At 47.5% G+C, this 25,700-nt stretch overlaps 1 protein-coding gene across 2 annotated transcripts in view; it reads left to right on the forward strand.

Annotated features, from left to right (window-relative positions):
* LOC119373762 (uncharacterized) overlaps positions 1 to 24,049 on the forward strand; it is a 143,599-nt gene extending 119,550 nt beyond the window's left edge. For both annotated transcript variants that reach the window (XM_037643825.2, XM_037643826.2), the window contains exon 9: positions 18,548 to 24,049. In XM_037643825.2, the coding sequence (XP_037499753.1) occupies positions 18,548 to 18,643 (96 nt within the window). In that variant the 3' untranslated portion in view covers positions 18,644 to 24,049. The remainder of the gene's footprint in view (positions 1 to 18,547) is intronic.
* Positions 24,050 to 25,700: the final 1,651 nt, after the last annotated feature.

Here is a 25,700-nt window from a genome sequence, read left to right on the forward strand (position 1 = left end):
CAGTGGTGTCTGGCGGCGGAACTGCGGCATTACGGCGTCAGCCGGAAGCTATGAGCGTAACTCATAGCTTCCGGCTGCTGCTGCGGTAGTTCAGCAATGCCCAGTGCACAGTGTACGAAGAAGAGGTGACAACGCGACAAGCGAGCGTGATGAAATTTTGTTCAGGTTCACGTACTTGCTCGCAGGTGACGCTATGCAAGCGGGGGTCGCTGACCACTAAGGGCACCCGCAGAATCCATACCAAAAACCGCATCACTGCATTCCGGGCTCTTCTTGCGCTGCTTCTTGAAAGGCACGAGCCTCTTTAGTTTCCTTTCTCTGTTTCAACAGATAGCTTGGGCAGTCTGGAACTGTAGTAGGCATTGCATCTTTCGAGATCCGATCTTTGCGAGGTATGTCATTCTTCCATACCCGAAGGCACTCCTCTTTCGGCGCAGAAAACAATGAGAGTTTCTCCGTACACGACTTGCACCCTGTCGTGTAACATGGGGTGAAACACTTCTTGCCCATTGCTCCCTGGGCCCACACAGCTTGCATAGGTTCACAGGGTGCAAGAAAACTGTCGTATAGTACAAATAGTTTCACAAAACATGAATACAGTCGACGTCCGATTTCCCGGACCCTCAAGGGACCGCGAAAACGTCCGGAAAATCGGGCAGTCCGGAAAAACGAATGCACGTGAAAACGCACCTTTTTGGTAGGTATTTTTCGCTGACGGAGAGGGTCACAGCCGGAGTACAAGATTCCCATAGCAATTCAGCCAATGCATCGTTTAGGTGGCTCTAAAAAGAGCCGTTTATAAAAAAAAATACGACGTGGCCGGCACTACCTCATAGGTCAGCACTTGGGCGCAAAGAAGTCGCTTATTTTCTTTTGCACGGTCCGCTTGCCCGCGATTATGTCTGCCTCAATTTCAGTCAACGTCATGTTGCCGCTGTACACCAATGACATCAGTGCTCGCGTCAACTCCGAGCTCGTTGGCTGTGTAGGAGCTGGCTCTTCGTTCTCGGTGTCGGAGTCATCGGAATCCTCCGTAACTTGATGAATGATTTCGTCATCGGTCAACTCCGCACATAGCTCGAGGTCTTTGTCAACGTCGGCGAAGCCCTCAAGGGTTATCTCGGCTGGAATCAACACGCCGCCAGCGCGCAGATCGTCGAAGGCAACGTCCGCGGATGGCAGTTCGTCATCGTGAGCCTACGAGGTGGCTTTGTGCGCTTCGAAGGCGCGGACGAAGACGAAGGAGCAGTCGGTGCCATTGCTGTAAACGGCGAATCCACTCGACGAAAAGCGCAGCACGAAACAGCTAGGAACTTGGTGGATGCTGAAGGTCGGGAAACGTGATCACTGAAGGTAGCGCGCAGCAGCAAACGATCAACCGCAGACACGACCGCAGAGCTGGCACAGCTGACAAAACACGTGAACGAACACAGTGAGGTTTGGCTTGGCTAAGCTACGGCTGGCAACGGATTGACACGTGCGGTTTCGAGGTTACGGCAGCCGCGGCGCGGTGCGGCGGTGCTACTGGCCACACACACCTGCGATGCGAGTATGGTGGGTTCAAGGATATGAAAATGAAAACAACCAAAATGGCGGCGTCGGTGGTGACTTTGGGTCGGCGATTAACAATAAAAAGTCCGGGAAATCGGATGGCGAAGGCTATAAGCGTCCGGAATTTCGAACTTTTTAATACATTGACTCTACGGGGAACTTGACGGTGCCACAGATGAGTCCGGGAAATCAGGCATGTCTGGAATTTCGGGCGTCCGGGAAATCGGACGTCGACTGTATAGATGTTTTGACATGAAACATGACATCGCAGACAGACTGAAGTGGCGCCCAGCAGTTTTACGCACGTTCTACTGGCCCCCATGTGCCGAGCACCGTCTGGTGGCAAAAAAGGCGAACGTCAACAACTTTTTGACACGGTTGCTCCGCTGTGCCTCCATTGCTATGTGTCACCTCTCCTTCGTACATCGTGGCCCAGTGTTTGCTGAAGTTCCTCACGGACAGTGTCGGCAATTGACTCTAATGCAAGCTGCGATTGAGAAAACAGCTTCCGCAGCTCTTCAGGCACGATGGCTCAAATGGTTTTTGGCAGGTCGTCGGGCTGATCGCTTGAACCACTGCGCTGTCTGGGATCAAGCGGCGATTGTATTGTTGGGTGCACATTTCCAACGTCTCCTTTATTGCTGTCGCCTCGGAGATAAATTCTTGGACTGTCTTGGGTGGGTTCCGCATCAGCCCAGCAAAGAGCTCTTGCTTTACTTTCCTCACATGAGGAAACAGACCTTGGTCATATCAAGGTTAGTGTGGCAGAACAGTAGGTCATCTCTTCCGTTAAAATTGTCACGTTTTCATTCACAAGCTACACCCATGTTTCCAGTAAAGTGGCAGCCCTTTCTTTTCGAAGGACGTTTGTAAGCGCTGCGAGGAAGCTGGTCTGGAAGGTGTCTCACGTTGTCATGGGGGACTCCCTGTTCTCGAACGAGGTCTTGGCTCTGTCTTCCCATGCGAGGTACACAAAGGGCAACTTGTTGTTGAGGTCCCAGTTGTCGAAAGCCAAAGTCCTCTCGTACGACTCGAGCCACATTTCTGCATCCTCACATGACAATCCCCTGAAGATCGGCGGCTCCTTTGGCTGCTGCATCACAATCGCGGGCGGTGGTGCAGTCATGGTCATGGCCTTCGTCTTCCAGGTCTTATCGGGTAGAGGCCCGTACTCTGGTGGTAGACCTTGTTGCCGGCTAGCTCGCTAGCCGTGGTTGGTGTTGATGTCTTCTTCACAAGTTGTGCTGGGTTCACGGCTTGACGGGAGCATCCGGAACATGAGCGAACAGCACCTCCACCAGACGTCACGTGGTCGTGACATTGATGAAGGCAAGTCACCGTGTACCCTCTGAACGGCCAACCAAGACAAAATTCTTTATTTGGGCGAACTTGTGCCCGGAAAATGAAAAGTCAAGGTACGACGCTGTGTACACTGATAGTGGCGAACAGAGCGTCGACCATTGGTAATCTTACCATCGATGTAATGCGTCATCGAACCTGCCAGCGTTATTGCTGGTGCTCGCATAGGCTGTTGAATAAACTTGTCTACAGTAGACTCTCAGTAAAAGGAAATCTGTTAAACGGAACTGCTGCTTAACCCTTTAATGCCTGAATGATGAAAGCGCCGAAGAAAAAAATTTCTTTTTCATTTTTCAGCTTTAAATAGCAACCTTAAAGGGACACTAAAGGCAAATAACAATTTATGTCAGAGTGAAAGCCCAATGTATGACAACTTCTAAAACGGCAATATTATCAACAGCAGTGCCCTACTTACCAAGAAATTAAGCTAAATGTATCACATGACGAGCGCCACAAGTGGGACATTTTCGAAGTGATCCCGATGACGTAGGGAAGTCGGCCTACAATAAATCACTAGTAAGCAAACTAGCAGCAGTAAAAAAAGAACACTCCGAGCATCAAAAGACGTAATAAAATGCTGTTTGTTCGTTTCCGCTTGATTCATGGAAAACAAAACCTCCGTGGCGTTGCCATGGGGAACGGCGCGCGTGGTTCAAAGGTTCCGTTTTCGCCGAACTGTGCCTCGCCTGTCTCAGTGGTAGTTTCGGGATCGCGTACTGCCGTGCGTGTTTTGCGCGCTCGTGAAGGTCGCTCTGACAGAAAGTTCGACAAAATGCCGCATGCGTGTGATATTGCCGGATGCCCGAATGGTGCACAACGCCAGTGCTGCAGCAAGGAAACCGGTGTGTCTTTTCACTGGGTGCCGCGGAATGAACCCTTACGCTCGAAGTGGCTTAGTGACATGCCATTGCGCCAGTGTGCTAAACAGTCAAAACCTCCGCGTGTGTGCTCGCTGCACTTTCGTACTGAGGATTACGAGACCAACCGCGACTTGGTGACGGCTTTGAATGTGCCCATCCGAGCAAGTCTTTGCCGCAGCGCCGTTGTTGCTACTGTGGGTCCCGCTACTTCCGCTCGGCTGCTACTAGTGTCGGCGGCCGCGCAGTAAAAGCGGGCAACGTTGGGCATGGCAGCAGTGACGTATGAGAGTCGTATTTTCAGGCGGGAGATTTGAAGCGCGCTAACGCGATGCGGACCACTAAAAACGTGATTTTAATTCAAAATAAGCACTTCCTTGGCACAAAAGCAGCACTACGAGGTTTCTGGACCGCTATTTCAACAATCAACGTCGACTTAATATTTGCCTTTAGTGTCCCTTTAACTTAAATCAGCAGTTGTATTATCGAAAATGCAACTTTAATGCATACTATTAGCTATGTCGCGAATTCGTGACAACCGGCACTTAAGCCAATAGTAGCCCAATATGTTCAGTACAAAGCAAGTATGGCATCGCCACATCAATGAAGCGGATCTCTTCAGGGCGGCGTAACTTGGCGTCATCATTGTTGTTAAATGCAAGTTTGACTTTATTGCCTCCGACCAGTCACGTGACATCGTGTCGGCCACCATGTGTGCCCTAGTACGTGCCCAGTATAGCAGACTTCTTGGGAGCCGACAGAATGACATGAAGGTGACGGCTCCGAGAAATAGATCCAGCTCAGCATGAGGCAGAGCCAGTCCTTTGTTCGGATTTTTCTGCGTCGCAAACAGATTGCTCTGCTGAACGATGTGTTCCGTGAAGGTGTCATAAAAAATTTCTTGAAATATTTAATAGGAGCTCGGACAGTGTCACATTGAGGATGAGCGGTTTTCGAGTGTGGCATTTCCCACTGTTCTTGACCGTCTTTCTTTTTCCACCGCACTGCATGTTTTAGAGAGGCACTAGCTTGGCTGGTCTACCACATCTTTGTCTTCATCCTCACTGCTCGATGAAGACACCCGTGCTTGTGAATGAGGATCGGGATCGACATCGTCGTCTTCGCTGTCACTGAAACAGCTGTCGTCACTTTTATCTTCAGGTGGCAAGCGCGTGCGAAGCCTTTTTTTCTCATAGAATGAGCAGAAGTCCATCATGAACTTGTCATACCGGCAGTCATCAGTGACTGACTCAAATGCCGGATGTCGCAAATTCGCGACATACCACAGAAACGAGGATAGTGCAGGAAATAATGTACTTCGAAACAACGTGACATGTCGTGTGCAACCTCTTGTATGTGTGCACATTGAAAAAATTTTATATGAGATGGAACTTACGTCCCTCGGCCAGAAAACAACGAAGTGAGAGCTGTTGCACGTGCTTCGCGCTCACCGGCAACTGATACACAACACTGGGTTCCAGCTTGCAATACCTTACTCGTGCTGAAAGCTACGTTTGCCGCAAATACGTGACAGCCGTCGGTGAAGGCATGTGTTACTTAATCGGTGTGTTACTTAATCAGCGTCTTTCGGTATGTCGTGAATTCGCGACAATCGGCAGTAAAGGGTTAAGCGGAACAACTGCTCCTAATATGATTGGTTTCGTACTTGGATTCTGCACCCCTGCTCTCCTCTCAGTAAACGGAACTTCTCTTAAACGGAAAACATTTTACTGGCCCCTTCAGGTTCCGTTTAACGAGAGTCTACTGTATTTGCGACCTGCACGCAATCTTAACAAAATGAACTCAAACAATCGCAAAGCTTCTCAAACATTGTGCGCGGTCTGCGTCGAGCGTTGCTAACGGACTTTTTGGGGGAAAGCCTAATACATCGAAACAAAGCAATAAACACACGTGGCAATATTGTTACATAAAATGACACGAGGCATGGCTATTTACAAGTGTATTTACACTGATGTGCACAGCATCGACCAAGATGGACGACCGCACGCACGCCAGACAGGCCAATTCTCTTTATCGTCTTCTGTAGGCAGACTATCTGACCCTAGGACTGTGCTAGATCCGTAGCACGGAGAAGGTCTACACCAACACGGAAGAAAGGTTCAGTGGGGATGGAGATCAGTTGAAGGAGACCAACAGGGGATGCGGCAGGTTACTTCTGACGTTGGCATTTATCGCAGGAGGCTACGTAATGTCGAACGTACCGGGCAAGACCATGCCAAAAGAAACAGCACCAGACTCAGTCGTGCGTGTGAGATACGCCAAGGTGGCTGGCAGTTGGTTCGTCGTGAAGCTCGTGCAACACTGTTGGACACAGATGTTTAGGCACGACAAGAAGTAGTTACTCAGGGCCATCTGGCTGGATGCTACAACAGTACAGCGCGCCATTCCAGAGGACAAACACGTGGAGTGGCGCGTCGTTACGGGAAAGATTTGAGACAGTCAACGAGTGATCGCAAGGAAGCATCACGATGTTGTTCGTCACCAATCTGAAGAAACTGAGACATCGACATGACGCTGGGTCTAGGCTCGATGACTGATCCATCTGGTTGGTCAACAGGGTAACAGGACAGGCAGTCGGCGTCCAGATGGAGGCGTCAAGACTTGTAGGCAACTAATTAGGAGTACTCCTGAAGACAGAATGCCTAACGACCAAGTCGTCCAGTGGGGTCCTTCAGTGAAAAAAGCCATCAGAGTGCGTGATAATCTGTGACAACACGGAAAGGTCGGCCATACAAGTAAGGACAGAATTTTGCAACCGCGCACGCAAGGGCAAGGTATTCCCATTCTGTTACAGAGTAGCTTCGTTCAGACTTTGAAGAGAGCTGCTGAGTTTGGAACAAAACTGCACCGATACCATGACTTTCCCAAGTTCACGCACAGCTCACCCTGTCCGTGTAAAAAGCTGCCGCGCCACTAACGGCTTAACAAGCTCAACTCTGCGCAGTGCATGTAACCATCGCGGTACAACATGATGCGAAATCTCACGAAAGTGATAATGTCCCCGAAAGCGACAGCTGCTCGGGGCTATCGCATACTACGTCGCACATACGTGCTGATAGTTTGCATTCTGTCTTAGCTGGAGACATGTGGCGGTGTGTTCGCCGCCACTCATAATCGCACCATCTCACACGGTGGAACGGGCTTTAGAAGATAACGGCAGGTGTAATGGCAACCGATGGCGAATTCCCCAAGCGCCTGCATTGCGATCCGTCGAGTCCTCACAAAGATGGCGGTGAATGCGCATCGTCTCTTTTTGGCATCTGATAGCCAGAAACCTTCCAGATATCTTCCAGAACAAATTTGTCCTGGCAGATTCTGGTGACCCGTGGATATTCAGAACTCTCTAGCCAGAGCAAAACGAATGCGGACTGGAAGTGTGGCATGCGATGGGCAGAGCAATCTGATTACGCGCTCTGGGGGAAATGTGTGGAAGAAATGACGTCTTACCAACCATATCCACTGGGCACAATGGCGGCGTTGCTATGGTTATGTGGCGCGACGCGTTGTGTAGAGGCAGCAGCATGTGCCTCGTTTGCGTTTCCGTAGGTCTCGTACTGAATCATGGCAGACTGGAGGAACGACAGCATCCTTTCTTTGTGCCATACTGGTAGCTCTTCAGTGTTCTCCCGGCTGTTGTGTGTGGAAAAGTGTCATACCGTGCTGAGGATGAAGGATTTGCAGTGCTCAGCGAAATTGTGCTAAGTGCTACAGAAAAGAAAGTTTTTTGAAAGCCGTCTGAAGGTTTCGAAGTCCATTGTGGCTGCCTGCCTTCAGGTCAGTGTGTGGTTGACAAAGAGCTGAGGCAATGGCCGAGAGTGCGATTGAGCGATTCGGAGAAAGCATGGAGGGGACGATTGAGTAATTCAGAGAAGATGAGGAGAGGACAATTAAGCAAAGCAAAGAAGGCGCGGAGGGGGAAATTAGACACTGCGGAAAAGCCACCGTCGCTGTGCGGTGGCAGTCTGCCGCTTAGCACTCCACAAATACACGAGAGGGCCCTTCTTGCACACCTGAATGACAGTTTCTGGCTGCAGAATGTATCATACGACCACAGTTCCCCGCGGTGCTGAACGTTGCTGCCGAATACAGTGTAGCCCATTTATAACGAACCCACTTACAGCGAAATAGCAGTTATAACGAAGTGATCTTGATTTCCCGTCCCAATTTCCGCATTTTCAATGCCTTTTAAGTCCACTTTTAACAAAGTAAAAAAATGCGACTCAGCGGATATAGCGAGGTTTTTTGGCGAGAACAACAACAAAAAAAATCCATCAAACCACCTTTCAAGTTTTCGCATGAATCAACTAGGCCGAAAAACCGCCAATTCTTGGCTCCCGGCAGCCGCGTCGCCTCACTCGGCTCGAAAGCTTGCTTCACCTCACCACACGGTCGCCCGGTAGCCGTCTCGCGAACGCTTCCCATTCTTTTTTCCAGTGCCAGGCGGGCCGACCGCCGCTATCATATCTCGTTTCACGGCGTACTCCTCTCTTCAGAGAGGAGGTCGTGGGGTTCAGCCTCAGAAACTTTGTGACCGCTTTAGACCGGTTGCGCTTGTGGCGCCTCATTTTGGTGAAAAAGCGAAGCAAGTTGGTGCGCTCCTAAATTGCTTTTCTTCCACGGCATGGCGCCACCAGCTAGGCCTGCCTAAGCCTGGCTGCGGCGCTCCGCCAACGGCTCCGCGCAAACCTGTCGCACGCAAAGCCGTTCTTTCTTTCGTGGTGTTCAGTCAGTTCAGTCAGCAGAAGCAGCCGTTCCGTTCGCACATGTTGTGCTGTGTCTCTGTTGACAGGTGAATAGCGGATTATCGCAGCATGCTTAGACTTGACCACGGTTGAGCAGCACGCTTAGACTTGGCCGCGGTTGAGCAGCAGAAGCATTCGTTCGCTCGTGCTGTTTCACTGGTGAAAAGCGGATTATCGCAGCGCGCTTGGACTTGCCGTGGTTGCAGCTAGGCCTGCCCATGTGAATCGGCGAACTTTACGACAATGTCGAGTCAAGCGATACCCGGAACGACCGCCTCATCGACGACCAAAGGAAAAGTGCTCTCTCTAAAAGTGAAACGTGCCATTTTGGACGAAGAAATAACAGCAGAAGCAGACATCGATGCTGTTGCAGCGGATGGTGCCGCGGCAGTGACAAGCTTGGGGCAGCTGTGGGAGGCCGCGGACAATGCAAACCTTGTCCGAAGCGGGTTGGATTATCTGGACTTTGCCCTGGCGGATCAAGACCTTTTCGCAATGGAGGAGCTCACCACCGATCAACTCGCCGCTAGCGTCTCCGAAAAGGGAACGGCCGCAGATAGCAGTTCCTCGGACGGCGAAGGTGACAACGATGGTGCGCCTCAGCCTGGGACCGCCGGAGCAGCTCTCGCAGCTGTGAACACGCTGCGTATGTACTTGTGCACCGAACCGGGCAGTTGCGATCTGATGGACAAAGTTGAGCAACGTGTCCTGAAACTCAGCAAAACGGCTGTTTGGCCTAGTTGGAAATGGTTCATCATTTAAGAAGCGCAAAATGACATGGGGACGAAGCATCGACACACAGGACAAACGTTTCAGAACATGCGAGCGCGTGTTCTGAAATGCGCACTGGCGAAACGCGTGCAAGGGACCCTTGATCGCTTTTTTCAGAAAGTGTAAATAAATTATTTTTCTTGGTCTGCATAATGTTTGATTTTTTTTAGAGTCCAGATATAGTGAAAAAGCGGTTATAGCGAAGTAATTTCAGATTCCCGCCAACTTCGTTATAACCGGGCTACAATGTAATCGTATTGTTACGGAAAAAGACACTAACTCAGAGGGATACGTATCCCTGTATTGTTTACAGCTTAGGCGAGCAGCGCAACCGACGCGAACAGCACGCGCCAGTCTGTCTGTTTCGTCCTTCTCTTCGTCTCCTTGGCCGCGATGCCGCTGGAACGTAGCATTACCCCCGGCGGCCGAAGCACCGTCCCGGAGCTTTAAAGGTCTTTTTCGGAAGCGGTGTTGTAGGGCTTGAGCCGTGAAACGTGAACAATATCGCTTTAGCGAACAGATGGCGATGGACAGATGGGGCCAATCTCATAGGTAACAGGTGTTACTTGACGCAGTACACGGTAAGGTCCTGTGTAACGAGACAAAAGTTTTTCGGATAGGCCCACCCGACGATGAGGGGACCAGAGTAGCACATGGGCACCGGGAACGAAATGTGCGTCGCGATGAGAAGCATCGTACTGGCGTCGTTGTTTGGTTTGCGACGCCGTCAGCCGAGTGCGGGCGAGCTGTCGGGCTTCGTCGGCTCGCGCGATTGCGTCTCGGGCATACTCGCTGGTGGACGAGGTGGAGGTAGGAATGATTGTGTCCAGCGGTAACAGGGGCGGCTGCTTCAAGTTCACGCCTAACGAGTCGGGTCAAGTTATCGCAGGCGTCCGGTTGCCGGTATGTTGCGAGGCAAGAAGACGTCACTGCGGTATTCGGAAGGCGCGGGAACAGTTGGGAGACACGCCTACTTTTAGCCTGTTTCAAGCGACGACATTGTTGAAGTACCGCATCGACAGAGGACACGTTAGTGCACAACAGCAAGTTGAACGCGTCGTCGGCGATACCCTCGAGTATGTGCGCAACTTGTTCTTGCTCAGGCATGGTTTCTTCGGCTTTGCGACGGAGGGCCAGGACATGTTGAATATAACTGAGGTAGGACTCAGTGGAGCTTTGCGTGCGAGTCGATAATTCAGTCTTTGCGGCGAGTCGACGTCCAAGAGAGTTGCCAAAAAGTTCGCGGATCTTTCCCTTAAAGCTGTCCCAGCTGGTAATCTCATGCTCATGGGTGTCAAACCAGAGACGAGGGGTTCCGTCCAGGTAAAATATGACATTCGCGAGCATAAGGGTGGGGTCCCACCTGTAACTGGCGCTGACGCGTTCGTACAGGCGCAGCCATTGGTCGACGTCGGAACCTTCGAGGCCCGAGAACACGCCAGGCTCTTTCACGGCGGGAAGCGTGACGAAAGTGGGTGCGGCCGGTGGGTTGGCAGGTAGGGCAGGAGGCAATGCGGGCGGCGGGGATGTAGCCGAGTCTTGGGAGGCCATGGGGAAATCCTCGAGACAACGTCCGCTGTGGAGTTCCGTGGCGAGGTAGGGGATCGCACCACTCCACCAAATATGTTACGGAAAAAGACACCAACTCAGAGGGATACATATCCCTGTATTGTTTACAGCTTAGGCGAGCAGCGCAACCGACGCGAACAGCACGCGCCAGTCTGTCTGTTTCGTCCTTCTCTTCGTCTCCTTGGCCGCGATGCCGCTAGTACGTAGCAGTATTTTCCGGGAACGTATTAACAGGAACGTATTACACATAGCTGTATTGGATTATTTTTAGTTTTCGCAATTGGCGAGCGTAGGAGCCGGGAAATCGTACTAAGCAGGAATGTATCAACGAGGTTCTACTGTATCTAGTTTTCGTGCTGTGGGCAGCCAGACAAGGTTGGCGAAGAAAAGCATCGAGGCTGCGGAGAGCAGGATTGGCAGCATCGTGGCGGCGGGCGTGGGAGTAGCGGCGAATGGGGAAAGTGGCATAGCGGTGAGAGGCTTGTGAGAAGACAAGTAGAAATGGTGGGGTGCAGCCGCTGTACGTCTAGAGGGGTAGGGTGCATGTATGTAGGAAAGGACTAGCGTGGCGGGTTTGACCAGTGGCAACGGCAATAGCGAGAAATGGGCCCAGGCTGATGACAGGAAAAGCAGACAGGCTGGTCATCGGGTGTTTGCCATTCCATAGGGCTGTGGAAGGGCAATGTAGGCGAGGATTGGCGAGCTTGCAAACTTCTGCCTGACCACAGCTTGAATGAAGTCTACCGATTGCTGTGATGGGGGGGCGGGGGGGGTCAGTGCCGTGTGTTGTGAAAACAGGTGGTTAAATGGAAGCAGGACAGGCAGCTTCAATCTCCTGACAAACAATGCGTGTAACATTGTCATAGGTGGGCGGCTGGCGAATGGCATCACACTATGAAGGTGCGGCCATGTTGGACAGCCGTGTGAATCTATGAGTTGTACAGCGGGTCTTGGCTTGTTCAAACCGCCAGTACTCTTGGATAGTGTCAACAGTGTCAATGTTGTTATAGACAAGCAGGTTAAAGGCATCGTCTGCGATGCCTTTCAGCACATGCCAATACCTTCTCAGACTCAGTCATGTTCTCATCAACCAAGTGGCAAAGGGCAATAACATCATGAATGTACGTGATGTACGATTCAATAGATGTCTGAGCACGAGTTGCCAGTTCATTTCATGCAGCCATATGCCGTCCAACAGTATTGCCAAAAGGTCGCAGATCTTCTCTTTGAAAGATTCCCAGCTTGTCATGTGGCTTTTCGGGCTAGTTGGTTAAATGCATCCAAGCGTGTCAAAGCGCTATATGATGCACACGGACCAGGAAGACACAACGGGACAAGCGCTAACTTTCAACTGAATATTTATTATCGGAAGCAACAGTATAAGTAGATCCGTACACAAAAGAAGGCCCAATCACTGCACATGAATGTTGTAATGTCAGCTTTGTGCATCTCAAACTACACCCGTGGTGGGCCATCGAGGTAAGAAAGCATGTTGGCGAGCATAAGGGCCAGGTCCCACCTGTAGCTGGCACTGATCCATTCATAAAGGTTGATCCATGTGTCGATGTGAACACTATCTTAACTGGAAAATATGCCAGGGTCACGAGCAGGAAGTAGGACTACATAGGTAGAAGCCACAGGAGGGGCAGGTGATAAAGACCTTCAACCTGTGACATGTTCCTTCAACCTGTGACATGGTCGGACCCGCGATGATGCGGCCGTTGTGGAGCTTTGTGATGGGTACTGGGATGGTTACCTATAGGTAACCATCCCAGTACCGGTTACTAACCGGTACTGGGATGGTAACCGGTACTGGTCACCACCACAAGGATAGGTAACCATCCCTGTGGTGGTTACCTATCCACGTGTAAATACACTATTTACACGTGTATTTGCACTGATGTGCTCAGCATCTACCAAGATTGACGATAGCACGCACACCAGACAGGCCAGTCCTCTTTGTCATCTTCTGTAGGCAGAATGTCTGACCCTTGGACCGTGCTAGCTCCGTAGCAATATACAGTAGACTCCTGTTAAACGAAAGCTGAAGGGACCAGGAAAATATGTTTCATTTAACAGGAGTTTCGTTTACTGAGAGATCAAAAGGGGTGCAGAATTCAAGCACAAAACCAATCATGTTAGAGGCAGTTGTTCCATTTAAGCAGCAATTTCATTTAAGAGATTTTCGTTTATTGAGAGTCTACTGTACAGTTAAACCGCTTTATAAGACACGTACTGGGAAGCAGTTATTGTTCCTTATACGAGGTGTCTGTTATAATCAAGGCACCATGCTCTCATTTTCTGATCAACCCCTATTACAGGCACACTGGTGTCTCTTATAGCCAATTGTCTCTTGCATCAGTGTCACTTATAAAGAGATTTAACTGTATTAGGTTATTGTGGCCACATACAGCTGGCATCTGTGCTTCTATAACATCTTGCAGCATCCACTTGTTGGGCTCAGTGGTGGGCGGCTGACCACCAAAAGTAATCATGCACCTATGTCCTCCAATTCTTTCACCAAACTTCCTGATTTCCCTCTCACAGAAAGATGGCGCACGGAAGAAACCTGCAGTCCCCTTGCTAAACCGAAAGAAAATTTCCCAGGTTTTGATGTGCATGTGATCCACTGCTCAGATCCTCAGAGGACAGTCAGAACCCTTTGTCCATTCATTGTAGCGAGGTGTCTTTCTGACACAATGGGACCCAGCTTATAAGGCCACCAAATGATTCAGTGAACAGTGACTGGCTGCTTGAAGTACATGACAGTGCGCAATACAGAAAACTTTCAAATCTCATAGCATTTGGCGCTGTTGCAATCACAGTGACCCCCCACCGATCCACGGTCCAAGGAGTGATCCTGTGACGGTGACCTCCTAAGCTTGAGTGAAGAAGAGCTTCTCGAAGGATGGAAGGACCAGAATGTAATGCAGGTGCAACGAATTAATGCCAGATGCAAGAACAAAGAAATTCAAACAGAATTTCTGATCATTACTTTTGCTTCAACTGTCCTGATTCTCTTGAAGTAGGGTACACGAAAACAAGAATCAGACCATACATCCCAAATTCACATGCATTTTTTAAGTGCCAATGGTTTGGCCAGGGCTCGCAGAGCTGTAGAGGTCGACTGACTTGTGCCAAACGTGGGAATCACAAGAACGCCTCTCTGTGACAGCCCACTCCGCTTATGAACAGTGATGGGGAGCAGGCGGCAGCCTCCAAAGCCTGCCTTATGTGGAAAAGGAAAATCAGCCAGTGTTCATTGCCTCACAAGACACCCATCCTAATGGCGCATAGACCCGCTTCAGAAGTCCCACATTACAGTGCTCTGTAATCGAAGGCGGCACTTCGTTTTCTTTACACACAGCACCAATCTACAGGGTCTATCCGTACAGTAATGAGACTGGGTTTGGTAAAGTGATTTTATTGATTTGATCAATGCATAATATTTAAATTCTCCAAAATAGTTTTTCTTGGGCATCGATGCACTGAGTGCAATGCGATTCCCACGCTGCAAAATCAGCTTCTGTGACCTCTCTCAGAGACTCTGTTACAGCCCTTTTGATGGCGGGGAACATGGTGACCTTTCTAGCTTCTCTTGAGCTTTGCAAATGGCAAGAAGTCTCAAATCAGGGCAGCCCTCATGTGAGCCAGTCCCAAATCTCAAGAGAAGCCAGATAGGTCAACGTTTCGGCTATGTCCCTGCCATAGGTCGGCAAACTCACTCATGAGTCGACTCACTCAGACTCAGATCGAGCCGTGAGTCTGAGTCTGAGTGAGTTCGAGTGAGTAATATTTTGGTGAGTTTGAGTCCGAGTGAGTCCGGCTGAGAAAAATTTCAGTGAGTCTGAGTCCGAGTGAGCCCGGTGGAGAAAAAATTTGGTGAGTCTGAGTCCGAGTGAGCTCTCAGGGCAAAATATATTTCATGAGTGAGTCTGAGTGAGCACCACACTTTTTTGCCGACCTATCGTTATTTCTACACAACTTCACCATTACTATCAGCCCTATGTCGGCTCACGTTTGTACTCCCGCCGACTCACACATACTTCAAAGCACTAGCGTTGATACACCAGCTCTATATTTATCAATCAAAGGCGTGAGTTACGTATTGGGGGGGGGGGGGGGGGGGGCAGGTTCACCTCCCCCCGCAATCTCTTTCACAGAAAATTCTTGATAAAAATATATCTGGAAGTTACCTCTTTCAAAAAAATGTTCTTACTGGATTGCAACCACTGATAGCTTATATTTGAAGGTACGAGGTCAAAAGGTGGTGCCAAGTAGAGCATCAGTTACGCCAGATATTGGTGTTAAAGAGCATTGACACCATGGTCAAGAAAGCCAATTATACGCTAACCGACTCATGAGTCGACTCACTCAGACTCACTCAGACTCAGATAGAGCCGTGAGTCTGAGTCTGAGTGAGTTCGAGTGAGTAATATTTTGGTGAGTTTGAGTCCGAGTGAGTCCGGCTGAGAAAAATTTCAGTGAGTCTGAGTCCGAGTGAGTCTGGTGGAGAAAAAATTTGGTGAGTCTGAGTCCGAGTGAGCTCTCAGGGCAAAATATATTTCATGAGTGAGTCTGAGTGAGCTCCACACTTTTTGCCGACCTATGGTCCCTGCACTCCACAGGGTCTCTCTGTCAAGGCAGCTGACTTTCAGGAAGCACTTGCAGCGTGGGAATCTCATTGTACTCGGTGTATTGATGGCCAAGAAAACTATTACAAATTGAAATTAAATGTATTGATAGGATCAATAAATTTTTTTTACCAGATCCAGTGTCATTACTTTACGAGCAGGCTTTGTGCTTTCATTATGGAAACACAAATTATACAATGGAATATGAGAGTCTCTCTTAGGAACCCCTGTGATGTCTAAGAACTTCTACACATATATACCCCAAAAGTGCTGTGTGTACAAGAAACCCACCTGAAATTAAAGCTTACGAACTTTCTTAGAGAGTATGTCATTTTCCGTAAAAATCATAATAATGCCCTTGCGTCATTTGGCAGTGTTACCATCGCAGTAGACAAAACTGTATTGTGTCATCGCATGCAACCGCAAATGCCACTGGAAGCAGTGGATGTTCGAGCTGTTCTTTTAAACAAACTCTTTACCATTTGCTTGCGTTACATACCTCCACATTACCAGTTACCGGAGATTTCAATGTGCACAGCAGCTTGGAGTGACTCTCTCAGTGGTGTGCAAGGCCATGTGAGCAAATTCTGTTTTCCACTGGTGCATGTTTTAAATAAGAAAAAAACCTAGATTTTTTTAGCCTTGTGAACAAAAGTTATTCATCCATAGATCTCAGCATTCTTTCTCCCACCCTTTTACCTGCTTTTGACTGGGATGTTATTAAAAAGCCATACGGAAACGATCACTTTCCAATACTCCTTAGAACACCAAAAGGAAACGAATCTCCACCTCAGGCTCCCTTGTGGAAGGCCGATACAGCTGATTGGGAAAAGTACGGAACTTTTACAAATATCTTGTGGGCTGACATGTCTTTCTTAGGAATTGATCATGCTGTTCAATACTTTACTGCTATGATAACTGACACTGCTTCGCAAATTACATCTGAAGTAAGTGGTGTGGCATGTAAACGCTGTGTCCCTTGGTGGAACGGTGAGTGCTGTGAAGCTCATAAAAAGCAGAACAAAGCATGGAGGCTACTGCGCGATTCCCGCCCCGCAGAAAATTGAATCAATTTTAAACAAATAAAATTCCAAGGGCGAAGAACGCGTCGGCAAGCTAGAAGAGAAAGTTAGCAGATATTTGTACCATATATCAATTCCTACACGGATGAGGTTAAAGTATGGAACAAGGTTAGTAGGGTAAACGGTCGACAAACATCTTTACTTCCATAGGTGAACACACAAGGAGACACCTTGGAAGACCAAGCTAACTTTCTAGGCGTACATTTCGAGCATGTGTCTAGTTCAGCACACTGCTCCGAAACTTTTCAAACGTACAAAATACAAATGACAAAAGTTAGAACGTAAATGTGCAAAAATTGAGGCACAGAACCAACCATCCTGCTTAACAGAGCTGCATGCAGCACTAAGTTGCTACAACAAATCTACCCCAGGTTCCGACCGTGGAATATGTGAAATGTAAAAACATTTACCACGTGCAACACAAAACCCCTCCTCTGTCTCTGAAACACTGCATGGTCCTCTGGTGAGATTCCCTGTGCTTGGGAAAAGGCCATTGTCATTCCTATCCTAGAACAGGGCAAAGATCTATCGTCTGTGTAATGTTACAGGCCTATAGCCCTAACAACTTTCCTTTGCAAAGTCTTCAAAAAGAAAAAAAGATGCAGCCAGCTCCACTTCGGGAAAGCCTTCGAAACAGCGAAGCAGGTGCCCCACTTTATCAGGCTATTGCAGTTTCTGTTATGCGAGCCTTTTCTAAGTATTTCTGTGTTGTATCATTGCTCTTTATTTGACACTCTGTGTTAAGCTACGATGTGGTGGTAGCTCACGTTGGGCGGCTTTTTCCCCGGGAGTGCAAGTAGTATTGGCCATGAAAAACAAATGCCATGAAAAACCGGCACCCGCCTTGATACTCCCTCCTTGAGCCTACTTGACACGCCTTTCCTCTCTTGCAGACAGCTAGCTACATTCTGACGCACTTTCCACCAGGCATCACTTCAGGCACGCCTTCCACTCCAGGACATTGGCTCATCCCCCTCTCCGCCTAGCCCTTGTTACTATCTCAGCTAGACACTGCATTTGCCTTTGGTCCAAGCTTCAGTGTCAGCCCTGCCTCTTCCTACCGTGCCTCACCCTCGCCACACCGCAAGACCTCACAGCCAGCGCTGAGCGAACACCAGTGGACGGTGAAGAGTAAACTACAAACAACTTCGCTGTTAAAAAATATTAAACTGCCGGCTGCCAAGTTTCCTAGAATCACTCTCCTTGAGCCATATCAGTGCGGGTTTCGAGAGGGTCAATCCACCACTGATCATCTCAGCTGAAGTTTTTCCTACCTGTATTCCTTGACACAGAGAAGGCCTATGATACTGTGTAGCAGAATGGGATATTAGGAGACCTCCTCTCACACTTAGGTATACGTGGTAATATCTTTAGGGTGATCAAAAGTTATCTGTCCAATTACACATTTTGCGTGTTTTAGTGGGAAATGTTTCATCACGGCCATTCGTGCAAGAAACTGGAGTACGTCGGGGAGGGGTGCTCTGCTGTACGGTCTTTATTATAAAAATGAATTCTTTGCATCTGTGCATTCCACGTAAGATGCTTTTTCAACATATGTTTACAATCTACAGATATAATTTAAATCCTGTTCTAGTGAGCGACAGGTCCAACTTGGTCTCAGTGAGGTCTCCAAGTGGGTTGATGAGAACGACTTCAGATTGAACCCACACAAAAGCAGCTGTTTTTTTTCTCTAGAAAAAGAGGCCTACACCCTAATCCTGGCATTGACATTAAGGGCTAGCGTCTGCCTGTAAACGCAGCCTGTTACCAAAAGTGCTCAGAAGTCCGTGCAATTATGAATAAAAAGGGAGAAGGTTTGTGTGAAATTAAGAACTCCATGCAAAAGAACCCTTACTTTATGAATAGCCCTCTAGAATTTCTTACAGTTGTTGTTGAGTAACATTGTAAAGAAATTCACCTCCATTTTAATGTTGGCATACAGACGATAAACTTTTTTTCAGGAGCCGCCACCAACGTACGAAGAAGCGGTCCGAGGGGGTGCGCCTCAGATGGGGCCCGGAGGAAATGCTACTGCACAGCCAACGCGACGTGCCTGAGAGACTGCATAACAGTTGTCATCACCATTGCACTCATCGTCACCCGCCTGGCTGCACGTCCTGAATAAACGCTGCATCAGGAGAAGCTAATTGGAGAGGCCTTCTTCTTCAACATGGCTGCAGCGGGAAGGTCATGTACAATTTGTGGCAGTTTTGTTAAAACTATGTAATTTTTTGTGCCCCCAGGAATAGCGCACACTTTTGGAGTTCATATCTGTTGTTTTCTTCTCTGATTCATTCGAACTCAGTGTACCAGTTATGTTTTTGCAGAGTTCCCACAAGCTGTGCTAATCTAAAGTAAGGCCACCACTTTTTCATGCCCTGTGGTGATGAATCTTGCTTGTCTATGTAGCCTTGATGAAGAATTATGGAAATAGACTGGCCTTTAGAAATACCTGGTGCCATAATGTTATCAAGTGTGCCTTTATTTACCACATGCTTGTGTTGCGGAATCTTACAAGTCAGATTCTTGCAGGCTGTCCAGCTATTTTGAGCTGTACAAACAACTACTGATTCCTGCTGCCATGATTCTTTGCATGTTTGTCAGTCAAGGTGACAGTCTAGTTAATTGGTAATGTTACACAGTGCAAAATTTCCTCTTTTGAAATTTTAGTTTGGTTTTAACTAGCTTAATTCTCAATGTAGGCACATCTTTATTGCAACAGTTTAAGGGGGACACCATATTTCACAACACTTCTTAAAATTCTTGATCAATTTTGATGAACCTTGTCGATTTGTGAGCTGATATCAAATATACAATTTTCTCTTACAGTGTGTAGTAAACATTTCTGAAATATTAATCACTTCATGTGGGAAGGAATATTTTTCCTAAAATGAGGGAGTTAGGGTTGCCACCTGTCCGGGTTTAGACCGGCCCGGCCAGTTTTTTAGATTGTGGGCCGGTTGCCAGTCCGCATCGGCCCCCATTAGCCGTTTTCTCTCTTTTTTTTTTCTGTAATATTGCAAATATTTATTTTCTGGGGTGTTTTATAAGCGTCAGCTCAACAACTATGACGGTCAATATTTATCGTCAATCACCAAAACTCTTACACTATTAGTCAGCCACTCTTTAAGATTCCTTCAAGTGTAGCGATCATAGGAATAGAGCACATTATTGAGTGTGTATGTATACATGAATATCCGACATGTTTGTGACATACGGACTGTATATATATTTTAACGTTAGTTTGTGTCTACAATGCCACTGTCCTGTTGGATTCAGATGCAAAGAAAAGCGTTTAATGGAAGAAGTATCGCGGTTCCTTTTCAGTGCAGCACAATCAGGTCAATAAGCGAAGCGCCATTCCAGGCACGTGTATTTTTATGCCAGCAATTAGACTAGTTGGCTAGCTCAGTGTGCTGTTTTTGTTTGTACATGAGGTTTATTTGTCTCAAGGAAAATGATGTTACATTAAATGGCACTGCATGCCGAAGACTTGGCATAGCGTCTATTGTTCAACATTAACTTGTGTGGTGTGGTGTGTGTTCCTTCTGTGTCGTCGTCTTTTACTGCGCTATTTCCTGTTTCATCATTAATTTAATCTCCTGTTAGCCCATTCTCCCCCCCTTCCCCTCTCCAGCGTCGAAGGGCCGTTTCTTGTTTTGGGGGGGGAGGTGGAACGGTGGCAACCCTAGAGGGAGTTACAAACTAAATAAGCATTTCACAATAATCCGGAATTAAAACTGTATGCAATAAAACAAGAATAGATGTTCTAAATCCATTTCAACAAACATTATGTTATGTTGAACGTTAGTGATCGAAATCCCAGCTTGACTCAGACTCACTTGCGTATTTTCAGGATACCATAGCATATGTTCGAATGGGTTTAGAACATCCATTTTTGTTTTATTGCATACAGTTCTCATTCCATATTAGTATTCTGGTATTCTGATTTACTTTGTAACACTCTCAGTGTAAGAAAAATCTTGCTCCCAAAGTTACATGATATGCTTGATACTTCAAAAATTAATATTTGTACTAAAAAGGAAATAATTGCACATTTGAAATGAGTAAATAAATATAAATAAACGCACCAAGCTTCACTAACGATCAAGAATTTTGTAAAATATTAAAGTACAGTGTCTCCTTCAGACCAAGCTAGTGCAATCATCGAGACACAGCATAAAAAACAACTAAGAATTCAATGGTGCAATCTTGTACGCGTTCCAAATAAGCACGGAGGTGTGGCGTTACATCCAGCCACACGCGATTGGTCAATGCAGGGCTGTGACGTCTGTCGCGGTTCACATTAGCCATTTGCGTGCATCTGGATGTAACGCCACGCCTCCATGCTTATTTGGAATGCGTACAAGATCGCACCACAATATTCCAGTCACTGGTCAAATTAGTATGTCAAACAAAACATTAGAATTTTGTGGCACTCTAGTGGAAAAAGCCAGGTGCAAATGTCCTCCTACCCCCCACACTTCTTTTTCGAACTGGCCAGCTATATAGACCAAAGGTTTTTTTTTTCCATGGGTGCACTTCGGGCACTTGAGGTCTTTAAGGCCAACTGCAGCAGTTTTTTTTTTATTGTGTCAAGGTAATGGTGGTTCTATGTTCCCGAGAAAGCGAAAATAACTTGAAGTAAGCAAAAGGGCGCGTAACCGAAAGCCAACTGAGTAGTACTGCGACGTATTAAGCCGGAAGCCGTGCAAGGCATGTCGGCCCAGCAGCGCGCAGACAAAAGCTACGAAAGCCATGGACAGGAGATGCTCAGCCGAAAACATGACTGTGCTACCCCGTCCATGCCATGTCTCTGGTTGACAGTAGGGTCTTTTGGCAGTGCTGGCTCACCGTACAGTAAGTACAGTAATAACATACCAGCTGAAAGGTGCACATGCACAAACTTTACGATACCGAAACTCTTTCCACAACGTATACTAGGTCTATCCGCACATCATGCAAGAGGTGGTTCGTACTTGGCTTATAATAAATTTCATCCATCCTATCACTGCAATGTTAAATGCTGCTGTCCACAAACTTATACATTTTTCCCATAACAGTATCGGCGAGCTTTAGATTGTCAGCAAACTGCTTAGCGTTAGCATTTGGCCTAATTACCATAGCCACAATTTTGAATGGCCTGAGCTGGTAGTGCCATCTGGCGATGGAGAGATAACCAGGCAAGCACACTAGGTGAACAAGTGCATTTTGCTTTATTGCTGGTGTACGTTTGCGGCAGTGCTGTAACTGTGAATGCATTAGCTTTAAAGTCTAATGTCAAGGACACTCCATGAAACATTTTGTGATCAGCATATAGCTATTTCATTCTGCTACACCTGTATCGCCACCATCATGTTACTGTACGCATTGAGCAACTCGCACAGCTAAAGTGTTTTCAGGACCATGGTATGCCAACAGGGAAGGCTGATGCCACAGCATAAACGGTTAGGTATTGCCACCACTGCTAACACACCGTAGTGCCACCAGCGTGTCACTGGCCAAGCATACACGAACATTGCCTTCTCAACACCGCAGCAGTTAATGCACTGCATCCCCGAGCACCTGTAGCGGCGCTTCTGTCTCCTGTTGGTGTACCCAGGCTGATGTTACACACAATGTGGGCGACAATTTTGGGAAGCCAAGTGGGCAGTTCGAATTTATTGATAAAATTTGTTTGTAAACGATTTTCTCATCTCTCAAGCCTGTAATTTCGCCTGTATGACGGAAGTATGCAAAGGTACATACCTAGCGAATTTCATTGATATTCATTGACCTCAAAAGATAGCCAGAGTTGGCCTCGAAGTGCGAGAGCACTAGGAAGGGTAATGAGACATTGTCACCATGGGAGCCTGTAGCAGAGAGGCTTGAAAAGGCCTTGTAGCACCTTTCCAAATTATCTTAGAATGAACAAACCTGTTTGACTGTGCTTCCTCTTGAATTTCGTGGTGCAAAAATGCTTCAAATTCATCGAGTGTGAGCAAAGTTATAGCTGAAAGCATGCTTTCTCTCTTCTTTTGTTGCCACATGCAAGCTGGAAACTACACAGGGGGAATGCCTAGGGTGGCATGCGTCCTAAAGTTGCGTGATGGTATTGACTGTTTTCTACTTTGGCTGCATTTGCTTCTGGTTCAAACAAGTATAGTGCCGCCACGTGGTGGTACTGTGACTACCCATCGGATACTTGGTGACATCTCTTGGGCAGCCATGGAATCTATTGCTTAACATGGCCCCCAAGATCATCTGCCCACACACCAGTTCATGAAACGAGCTAATACCTTTTGTGCCCACTTGCTGCATAGTTGGGACAGTATTCATTGTGAACGAGAAAGCTAGCGATTTTGGCTGCATTTTACAGGAAATTGTAAATTTCCTGTTGCATCCAGTGCAATAACATTTGGCTCACTCGTTCATAAGAGCCTTGACTACACAGTGGCAACGTTTCTTGACTATGTTAAACATGTGTTGCAGAGCACCTTAAACTCTCTGTGACAGTAGCTGCCAAAAGTGATAACCAGCGTTTCCTTAACGAAAACCAGCAGATAATGAAGCCGAGGAAGGTGTAGGGGATGTTACTTGTACTGTTTTAAGTGTATTGTAGTAATGGTGATATAGATATGAAGAAAGTAAAGGGGACGAAAAGCCAACTTGCCACCAGCAGGGACCGAACCTCTAACCTTCCGAAGGTTGCAGGTTCTGATCACAATTACTACAATACACTTAAAACAGTACAATTAAAGGGACACTAAAGGCAAATAACAATTTATGTCAGAGTGAAAGCTCAATGTATGAAAACATCTAAAACGGCAATATTATCAACAGCAGTGCCCTACTTACCGAGAAATTAAGCTAAATGTATCGCACGATGAGCGCCATGAGCGGCACATTTCGGAAATGGTTCCGATGACGGGAGAGAGTCCGACTACAATTAAAGGGGTAGTGACACGAACATTTTCAGTTGTCGTTTCTTTGCGTCAAATGAAAGGCCAAGCCCTCAGGAGCCTAGAAAAGGTAGTGCTAAGCGCGAGTGCACCCTGAAAAAGTAATTACAGTAATTTTTTAAAAGCTAGTTTCGGTTCCTACTGTACCCTGACGTCACAACACGGTACGAGTTTCTCGTCACGTGCTCGCACAATATATAGTGACGTTTCCACAGCTGCTCTGCACCTTCGGCTCCGTCGGTGACGCACAAGCGGCCATTTTGAATGTTTTGGTGACGTACAAGCGGCCATCTTGGAAATTTTGGTACGTGACGTCGTCACAACTAGCCAAACTGCTGCGTGAAGTCACCAGAATTAGTACTGTAGCCTGACGTCAAGCTAGTGTCGATGTCGGTAGGTGCGCCATGGAAAAATTGACTTTAATATCAAAATAAAGTATCTTATCAGCATTTGCTGAGCTTCATACTTGTTCAGAGCCGTCTCTGCATACAGGAGATTTGTATGGCAGAGTGAACTCGCTTTTGAAAAACGGTGTCAGTACCCCTTTAATCACTCGTAATCAAACTAGCTGCAATAAAAATAGAACCTTATGTGCATCAAGAGACGTAATAAAATGCTGCTTGTTCGTTTCAGTTTGATTCATGGAAAAAAGAACCTCTTTGGCGTTACCATGGGGAACGGCGTGCGTGGTTCAAAGGTTCCCTTTTCGCCAAATTGCATTTCGCCCGGCACCCTGCTTCGCTCACACGGTCGGTCTCAGTGGTAGTTTTGGTATGGCGTACTGCCGCGTGTGTTTTGCGCGCTCGTGAAAGTCGCTCTGACGGAAAGTTCGACAAAATGCCGCATGCATGTGATGTTGCCGGATGCCCGAATGGCACACGCCGCCAGTGCACGCCGCTGCGCAGTAAAGGCGGGCAACGTTGGGCACGGCAGCAGTGACGTGAGAAACGCCGCTTTCAGGCGGGTGATTTGAAGTGCGCTAAAGCGATGTGGACCGCTAAAACATGACTTTTTTTCAAAATAAGCACTTCCTTTGCTCAAAAGTAGCACTACGAGGCTTCTGGACCGTTATTTCAACAATCAACGTCGACCTAATATTTGCTTTTAGTGTCCCTTTAACGTCACCCTACACCTTCCTTGGCTTCATTATCTACTGGTTTTCATTAACATTTCGTCAAACAAAAGAAAGCAGCCATCAAAAACTCCCGACTAGCGTTTCGGGCACTTGCAACTCTTTGTGCATTTTGCATTTTCTTAGCTACATGGCATCAAATTGCTGGGTGGTTTCAGATGGAAAAGAACATGGTGGTTTTTATATTGTAAAAATAAAGGCTGTTTTTATTCCTTCAGTTATTTCTTGTTCATAGTACTGACAGTGGGGTTGTTTTGGTATTGACCTGCTTTGCAAGGGTGGATCTTTGGCCTTGTTGGTACAACATAGGTATAACGGTAAGCGCAGTATTGAATTGACGAGGACGGGACAGGGAGTGACACACACACTAGTGCTTGTGTGTGTGTCACTCCCTGTCCCGTCCTCGTCAATTCAGTACTGCGCTTAACGTTATACATATGACCAGCTTTGTCAAGGTTGTCGTGGAAGGACCCAGTGATATCACTCCTGCACCAACTGCCCCAAAAGTGCACCAAATTGGAGTTGCTGTGCCATCCTGATAAAATCAACATAAATTGCTCCAAACTGCACCAGAGTCTCAGGTGTGGTGGTGTCTATCACAGGCAATCGCACCGTTGGCAGGTCAAAACATGTGCAGCTTGATCATGGGGCCACCAAAGTCACAATCACAGAACAAGGATTATTCCGCACGTGAAACAGCGCTCACGAGTGCATCCCAAATAAGCCACAACACGATACACAGAGTCGGCGCAGCTTCTGTTGTGCAAGTTGGCTTGATGGCCAAACACACTTTTCGCAGAGGCTCACTTCTGAGCCAAACAGTGTGGCGGCAATTCATTGGCCGACATTGTCTGTTCCAGAAACTCTGCTGGTAGCTTGTTTCAAGCCCCACATGGCATGTAATTAAGGCAATATACACTAATGAATCAGAATTCTCAATACAATCGACTGAAAAGAAAAAGAGGCTGGCTTTCACATTCGAGGAATGCATAAGAAGGGACAGTGTCATTTTTTAGCATTGAGGCATAAGGGTCAGCAAAG

Source organism: Rhipicephalus sanguineus, chromosome 11, assembly GCF_013339695.2.
Source record: "Rhipicephalus sanguineus isolate Rsan-2018 chromosome 11, BIME_Rsan_1.4, whole genome shotgun sequence".
Classification (NCBI taxonomy): Eukaryota; Metazoa; Arthropoda; class Arachnida; order Ixodida; family Ixodidae; genus Rhipicephalus; species Rhipicephalus sanguineus.